An 8,774-nucleotide genomic window follows, 5' to 3' on the forward strand; every position below is an offset into this window, starting at 1 on the left:
AGACAGTCTTCCTGCCTCAGGCTCCCACATGCTGTGATTACAAGTGTGTATTACATTCTTGGGTTGATAATTTTGTATGTATTGATAAGTACTTATAACTCATTTACATACAGCTTATATGAGTTGACCCTTTGTACATAACTTACATAATCCTTACTCTGGTTTTATGAGCTAAGTACTTGTAAATGGTAATTTCTCAAGATACCCGGGTTCTGTAACTTGCCATAGTTTCTAATACTCAACCTATGGTTGCCCTCAGGACTAAGATTTGTGATAGCAAGAAAGATAAAATCAGCAGAGAACAGGCATGTAGAAGAATCTAGAGGGAACCAAATGGAGCCACTAAGGGGTTACACTGTGGAATCACAGGGAGCATTGTTTAGTTTAGGGGTATAACTAGAAACACGACAAATTCCCAGGAAAGCTCACTGGAGACTATCAAGATTTTGATAGAGTGAGATCTATTTATGTGACCCTTCTCAGCAGTTCCATTCCCACAGGAAGGCAAGTGGTAGAGGTCACTCATAGTCTGTAAGCAGTCTAGGTATGGTGAATCACTCTTGCTAGTTACCAGCACTGGGAAGACACCCATTAGGGACTAGCCTTGTGTGAGGATGCACTGTGAAGTCTGTTTAGTGAGCTTTCCCACATAGCTTTATTTTACAGAGGATAGGGATCGAGAGCCTTGATATGGAGAAAGCAATCTGGCTAGGTCATAGGTAGTATTTTGTTGGAGTGGATCTGAGTTGGGTGTTTGATTTACAGACGTTGGAACCTGTGTGTGGTTATTCATCAGTAGCCATGCAGGCCATGAAAAAAGTAGTCAGTTTGTGTTCAGATCCTATATTCTACCCTGTGCATAGCTTTCTGTGTAGAGAGATGGCAAACTTGAAAATACTTACCCAGAAAACAGTTCAGTTATAGAATGGTTAAGGAGCACTTGGCTCATGCTTCATATTCGACATTTAGTTTTACCTTGACAGAGTTGATAGCAGGCACTCTGAGCAGAAGCCAGGTAATTCCACCTTCAGATAAAGCTCTTGTCGGTAGATATTTACCATGCCTTTCTGCTGTATTACCAGTCTTTTGAGAAGTTATTTTTTTCTAGTACATCTAAGAAACAGTGTTTTAAGATTGTGTTTCCTAATTCATTAGATCCTTGAAGGAAGCCGCATAGGCTCTAGTTTTCTGTTACTCCACTGGTTTGCCTATGTGATCTTGGACAGACCACTTCATGGCTTTCTCTAAGGTTTATCTTTTAAAATGACACATTTTCCATGGCAATCACATCACTGTTTGAGTCTGTGGCATGCCCACCTTCCATCCTAAGTATGCTTTCTGTCTTTTTAAACTGAAAATGTTAGTTGCATATTTTATTGCTGTTCGGGGTCAAGTGGAAGTAGACAGACCTTGTGGGTAGAGACAGCATAGGAGGATCTGGAATGGTTTACCTGTGGGAGGAAGTATCACAGGAGGTCCTGAAATGGGGAGGTACCTGAGAAGGGTCACATGGAGAAGAACTACAAGTGGGAGTCAAGTCCCTTGGTTGGCACACGGATGGTTATAGAGCAAAGTTTTTTTGCTTCAGTCACAAAAGAATTATTTTCATACTCTAAAGTTTTAAAATTTAGATTATTAATTAAATGAACTGTACATAAGTTAAGCCACACTCCTATTTTATTAGCATTTAATTACAGTAGTACTTTGGCAAAGCAAATACTGGAAATAGAGTCTAAACAAGTCTTTCTTACGTGATGATTTGCTTCTCAGAGGAGCTGCAAAGGGCCAGGCCTCAGCCATTTTGAGGAGCAGTGATCTGTGTGCATTATAGATATGTTAACATTTACAAAGCTCATTCTTGAAACCTGAGTCACAACAAGTTTCAAAAAAAATCATCTCAGTGTCTTCAGTAAGTTTACAACTTTGTACTGCGCTACATTCATAGCTATCCTCTGTCACACGTGGCTGCATATACTGTTCAGGTTAGACATTGCTGTCTTACAGTCTGAACTCTGAGCAGAAAACAGGATCAGAGTATGCCAGGAAACATTGGGCATATTTCAGTGACTAGATGTCTTCAGTCACCAAAAGACAGTAAAAATCTGCTTCAATTGGAAACAAAGCCCAAACAGCCTCCGATAGAAAATTGATCATCACCCCATCCCCCACGTTTCTGTGTAGGCAGATGTCATCTGGTAAAATGTACAGCAGATAGAACATAACTAAACTGCTAGCTCAGGGGTCTGGTTCACTTTTGTTTTCAGTGTCTTTTTTTTGGGGGGGGGGGGGCGTTCTCGAGACAGGGTTTCTCTGCATAGCCCTGGCTCTCCTGGAGCTCACTTTGTAGATCAGGCTGGCCTCGAACTCAGAAATCCACCTGCCTCTGCCTCCCGAATGCTGGGATTAAAAGCGTGCGCCACCATGTCCGGCTCAGTGTCTATTTTTTATGAGCTGCTGTTTCTATACATTTTGATATACATGTGAATTTTCTCATTTCTTCCCCTGACAGCATCAGAGCTAGGTAGTTGACCCTGCTCCCACTACATCCTGCCCTGGCGATCACATTCTCCACCTTCTATCTTGGTGTAAGGTGGCTTCCCTCTGCTTTAAGATCTTGCTGTGCTAACACACAGGAGCACCTCATATCTCATTTATGTATCTGGCTTCCTCTTAGAGCATGTAGTGAGTACGCCTGCAGTTTTCTCTAAGGAAATCTTGTGGCAGTATTGCTGCTGGTGACAAATGGTTGAGCCTGATCTGGTCCAGGACTGACCTCAGGGCACTAGAAATGCACAGCCTCTTATAGCACAATTCCAGGACCTACTCCATTTGTTCTAGTGCTCTGGAAAAGTTTTCCAAAGCAGTTTTGAAAGCTTGCAGCAAAAAAGTACCAAGTTCATTGCTGGTTTCATGAATGTCTGGATCAAAACTTCCAAAAAGTGGGGTGGAGGCCTGGATGTCCTCCCGGTTAGCTTGAAGCAGTACTGCTCGAAGATCCTCTGCAATTACGTCGTATTTCTGTTGGTCGAATTTGGACACTGACAGTTCATCCTGGGGGTAGATAGCATCCTCAGGGTAGCAGTCCTTTGGTACTGGGAACTCAATATGGCGAAGCCTAGGGAGTTCGCAGAGTGCAGCAAAAAGGCGCCGGAGAGCACTGCCTGAAAGCGGGTTCCCAAGGAACTTGAACTGCTGGAGCTGGCTGCAAGGGCTAAGGCCCAGAATCATCATGTTAACATGGCTGTCTGTGATGTTGCACTCCTCTAGGGTAAGCACTCTCAGCGTTTGGGCAGCCTGGCTCAGCAGCCTGAAGAAGGTAGAAGGGTACAGATGTACCAGGTTGTGTCCACTGAGGTCCAGCACCTCCAAGTGGGCAGTGTGGTTACAGTCTGCTAAGAAGGATATGTCTTCATGATTAAGGGCACAGTTGGCTAGGTCCAACACTCTTAGTGGGGTCTTCAAGGGGCTGTGAGGTAGGCAAAACATCACAAATGTTATGAGAGTCTCAGGTGAGCTGGAGTTTTGGTGGAGGTGAATAACCACTTTTCTATCTTAAGAGATTACTGACTGCAGCCTGCCAGAAACTCCAGCTGACTTAATTTCACATTAGCATATGAGTTAAGAATGATATTTTTAAGCAAAATTTAAAGAGTCAAAATAATTTGTGAAATGTGAAAGTCACATTTCTTCTAGAAGTCTACAGCTGCTGGCCCTGTTGAGCAGTCAATAATTGAACCTAAAATGGACCAACACCACCTTTCAAGTTAGGTAGGGAAATTATGCACCTGATCTCAGAACCATCAGAATATTGACTGTGAGAACAGCAAAAGATAGAATTAGCTTGAAAGAGTGCTGCCACTCTGATGACAATAGGACCAGTTAATGGTTTTCAGGGCTGAGAAGGAAGTCCAGCAGCCTGAATGTGGGCTCCATAATCCTGAATTCACTATTCAGCCAGTATCATCGGTGGGGAGGTGTATCTGGAATAACTTCTCCACCCAGGGGTCATGACAATATACATTTTCTGGCACCCTGGACCTTTCTGGGAACACACCCTTCACTGCCCTTGTTAAACAAGGCAGTACGTGGTGAGGTCTTGTTCTGTCCCTACTAACTTGTTCTTGTTGCCTCTCCACTGCTTGCCCATAAATGATAACCTATTATTGGGACAGCACTCTCCACATGAAACCACCCTGACTTCAGAACTAACTGGCAGCTACCCTACTACCCTTCTTCATAGTACAGTTGCTAAGGAGGAGATTGCAGTACCAGGATTTCAGGTGAGACAATCCGGCTAACTGCTGACAGTGTTCTCACTGTGCTAAGCTACCTTCCCATTCCTATCCTGGGAAAATGTTTTAAGACACTAAATATTGGGTAATTTGTTATACAACACTAGTCAGTAGAAGATCTGGTTGTGACTTTTGTGTTGTTTACTTTCTAGTTCCTCTTTCTCGTGTCTTCTTCCTTCTACCTCCTCCTCCCTCCCTCTCTGATGCTGAGAACTAAAACTAGAGTCCTGCTATTTGGTATCAGGAACCAGATTGCCTCTGAACCCAGTGATGTCACCCATAGGCAACAGAGATGTGCACATCTGTTACCATGGCAATCACATTCCCAGAGTCCATTTCCCACCCTTATCTGCGAGCTGACCTCTGCCCTTCTTTCTCTTTTCTCCCTTGGTCTCTGTCTACCCCAGCCTGCCCCAATAAACATAGAACTGCGTTGGCCTGGTGTGATCTGTGTGGATGAGAGCTGCCATTCCAACACAACACTGCTAGTGCTTTATCACTCAAGTATCCTATACCCTCAGCTCTTGTTTTTGTTTGTTGAAATAAGCCTCTCTTTTTGTAGCTGACCTCAAGCACTGGGATTATGGGCAAGCCCCATGGCCGAGTTTTGTTCATTGAAAGGCGTCTTCCAAACTGGTTCAGTGTTCTGATTCTTTCCTAATGGCTCTTAACTCTTGCTGGTCTGACCAACACATTCCCAGAGAACATTGTGTAAACAGATCCTATCCCTATCCCTATTCCTCAGTGACTCTAGAATACTTTACCAGACCCTGTACCCAATTATCTTAGACTTACCTAAGCAATGTTTGAATCTTCCCAGTCAGTGTAGAGAAAGCCACACTTAGCTCAGTGAGCTGGTTCATTTGGCTGAGCTCCCAGGCAATAGAGGTAAGGAGAAGATCCTCGCCCTCTGGATTTGGGGCACAAGTTGGGGGAGCATCGAAGGCCTTGGTGGGCAAGGTGAGTGAGGTCAGCTGAGGGAAACCCACCTGGGTCAGCAGCTGCTGCACATGGCCAGCATGCAACCGGACATTGTGTACTACCTCCAACTTTCTAAGGTTGCCTGGCCCAGCCAGGCCAAGAACTTGTAGGAGCTGCCCAGGGCTCAGGCTGTCTGCCCGGAGTGAAGGGCAACAGACCTGTAGAGGTGCTGGGCCTAATGGCTTCAGGGCCTGCACCACCATGTCAAAGTTGCCTTCTGTGACAAAGAGGTCAGCAAAGACTTCAATGGGGTGCCCAGCTGAACAGGGCTGTCCTTGGAGCTGGCAGCAGGTCCTGGCCAGCACCTTGGTACGGCCCCACCTTCCTAGTGCCCTCCCACAAGGACATTGCTGCACCTGTACGTCCTGGATGCCGGTGAAATCTGCTACCCGAAGGCGGTTGCTCCCACTTTTCAGCACATGGTCAGCTATGCCCTGCATACAAGCCTCCAGGCAGGCCTTGCAGGCACGATCACGCAGGTCTTCAGGGTGGTCAGTGTTTGGCCTCAGTAGCACAGCCAGCCGGAACTCCTCCAGTGGCCAGTGACTCAGCAGAGCACGGGTTACATCTGCCTGCTCTAGCAGGTAACTGGCCTTGAACAGAAGTGGGTAGAGGTTGTAGGCTATATTGTCCAGGTTCTCCTGGACCAGCTGGGAGTGGGACACTAACGCTTCAGCAGAAATGAAACGAAGCGACCTCATCGTGCCCCTGGTCAGAGTGGTGCTGTCCCCGATGTTCTTCCCAAAGTGTGTGAGTGTTGTGGCTATTTTTAGCTGCTGCTGCTTCTGGACTCAGGCCCAGAAAGTGGTAAACTGGCCCTTGTGGTCATCTGACTGCTATTTTGGTCCTTAGGTGCCAGTTTGGCTGTAACTGTGGAGGCATCTGTCTGTCTTATGGCCCCCTGCTGGTGAAAGCAGAGCTGCTTGGTTTTGTTGTCCGAAGTGGGACCACTAAGAGGGCTCTAGATACTTGCACAAGTAGCCTAAGGCTTACAATACAAATGGATATTCTGCCCAGATGGGGCCTATCCCAGTCAAAAGATCTGAGGGAAGCAAAATTCTGAGCTGCACTTGGATGGATGAAACTGTGGTCTTTGGGTAATGCCTAGGGGGTCTTTTTCCTAGGAGCCAGGAATGCAAGGGCCAGGAATGTGGGGTAGGTATCTCAGACAACTCTTTATTTTAAGAATACTGGCCATGAAGCTGCATCATCTTTTATCCCCAAGATCCTTCTTTGCAGAAGAGGTAGAAACAATTTCACCAAAAAAGAATACGGACTGGGCCTGGAGAGATGGCTCCGTGGTTAAGAGCACTGAGTGCTCTTCCAGAGTTCCAGCGTTCAATTCCCAGCAACCACATAGTGGTTCATGAACATCTGTAATGGAATCCCATGCCCACTTCTGGTGTGTCTGAAGAGAGTGGCAGTGTACTCATATACATAAATAAACAAATCTAAAAATAAATGTGATATGTATTTCCAGTGACACTCAGTTGGAGAAAACTAAGTTTAAAAGGGTGGGGAGAGATGGACTAGTGAAAAAGGTGATGCTGCAAATAAATGCAGGTACCTATGTACCTATAGGCTGTGGGTTCACAGCCCTAACATAGGTAGGTATTAAATGGTTAAATCCTGCACTTTCATCATCCCTATCACCTGGAATAGGCAGCTCATAGGTTCCCATAGTGCCAGCTTTATAGGAGAGTCATAATAGAGAAAGAGAGAGGGAGAGGTAAGAGGCGGACAGTGGCCATTCCAGGAAAGTGTCCTGTCCTCAGGTGTACCCCAGTTTTCCCGTGTGAGTTTTTTTTCCTCCTAATACAGAGCTTTATCTCTCCCAGAGACCCTGCCATTGGCAGAGATGGGAATGTGTTGCCATGGTGGAGCCCCAAGCACTGCTAGGTGTGTAGGATCTATATGGAAGGTAATCCATACAGGATTTTGCCCTAATGTCACCCCTTGCCCCCCTCCCCAATCTTAGCCTCTGAAGTATTACCATGTCTGCTAAATAAGAGCCCAAGACTAGTGATACCAAATGTCTATCCTTTAAGGAATAAACTTTGAAGTACATGTGGCTAGGTTGTTACTGATCTATGTCTAAATTTACTACTGTATGAATCACTTTGAAACATGTTTGGAAATATTAGTATATATAATGAATTAATATGTTCCATGAATACCTTGAATTTCCTGCCATGCTTATGGAATTCACAAGTGAAATGGATACTTAAACTATTACACTTTTTTGTGTGTGTACATGTGTATGTGTGTGTACCCAAGCACAGGCATGTGGGTGCCACAGTATGCATGTGGAGGTCAGAGGACAGCTTGCATGCGGTAATTCTTTCCTTTTATAATGTGAGTTTTGGGGATCTAACTCTGGTTGTCAGGCAGCAAATGCATGTACCTACAAAACCACCTTGTTGGCCCTGAAATGGATAATTTGGTATCATATATCTGCCTATGCAATAAAGCTTGTTTTGTATTGATTCTTTTTGTGATTGCTTCTCAAATAAAGTTGTATTGCAAAACTCATGTTCTTTTTTTGTCTGTAAGCTCTCGTGACTTCATATTTCTGATTGCAAGTGAACCCAAGTCTCCAGCATTCACCTGAAATCTGCAGATTTCAACTTGAAGAGAAATGTGGCTTTTTCTCTCTCTCTATTTTGATAGAGTTTCATGTAGCTCAGGGTAGCCTAGAACTTGCCATATAAATTTGAACCCCTGATCCTCCTGACTCTGCCTCCCAAGTGCTGGTATTATAGGGATGTACCTCATACCAATCTAAGAAACCTCTTTTGAGCTTAATTTCTAAGTCACCTTGCCCTTTCTCTTTACAATAACATTTAAAGAACAGTTAGCATTTCTTCTCAATTCAAGTAAGTTTTGGTTTGCAAAGCTCTCTCTCTCTCTCTCTCTCTCTCTCTCTCTCTCTCTCTCTTTCTCTCTCTCTCTCTTTCTCTCGTTGCTGCTTCATCAATATAAACAATGTTTCCCTGTTAAAATATGAATTCAATAATCTGCCTTCCCATACATAAAACCCCTGAATGTTCCTACTTTTATCTTACTTGGCATGAAAGAAGGTTGAGCCAAGAGAATTTGTGATAATTTTGTGATTATTTGTTTTCTTTAAAAAATTATGATTCGGGGCTGGTGAGATGGCTCAGTGGGTAAGAGCACCCGACTGCTCTTCCAAAGGTCCGAAGTTCAAATCCCAGCAACCACATGGTGGCTCACAACCACCCGTAATGAGATCTGATGCCCTCTTCTGGTGCGTATGAAGACAGCTACAGTGTACTTACATATAATAAATAAATAAAATAAAACTTTTAAAAAATTATGATTCTTGTACATTCATATGTGTTTTGATCCAGTCCACATCTCATTCCCTCTGCCCCAATTCTTCTACCCTACCCTAATCTCAGCTATTTCCTTCCAATTTAATGTGTTCCAGCAATGTCAATGTGTATATAGGTATAAGACTATCTACTGAAGTATGAGTAG

At 44.3% G+C, this 8,774-nt stretch overlaps 1 protein-coding gene across 1 annotated transcript; it reads right to left on the reverse strand.

The window, feature by feature from the left end:
* Window positions 1-1,668: 1,668 nt before the first annotated feature.
* Window positions 1,669-6,031, reverse strand: Lrrc14b (leucine rich repeat containing 14B). The gene is made up of 2 exons (XM_021180800.2): window positions 5,088-6,031; window positions 1,669-3,466 (listed from the first exon to the last, which is right to left on the reverse strand). Exons 1-2 carry the CDS (start codon window positions 5,972-5,974, stop codon window positions 2,821-2,823), a joined length of 1,533 nt encoding a protein of 510 aa, XP_021036459.1. The 5' UTR covers window positions 5,975-6,031; the 3' UTR covers window positions 1,669-2,820.
* Window positions 6,032-8,774: the final 2,743 nt, after the last annotated feature.

Source organism: Mus caroli, chromosome 13, assembly GCF_900094665.2.
Source record: "Mus caroli chromosome 13, CAROLI_EIJ_v1.1, whole genome shotgun sequence".
NCBI lineage: Eukaryota > Metazoa > Chordata > Mammalia > Rodentia > Muridae > Mus > Mus caroli.

Bases quoted from the DNA above. Each gene is read 5' to 3' on its own strand.
- Lrrc14b (XM_021180800.2), bottom strand. From the start codon at position 5,974: ATGAGGTCGCTTCGTTTCATTTCTGCTGAAGCGTTAGTGTCCCACTCC. The intron at 3,467-5,087 runs GTAAGTCTAAGA...CCTACCTCACAG, and splicing joins AAGATTCAAACATTGCTTAG to CCCCTTGAAGACCCCACTAA.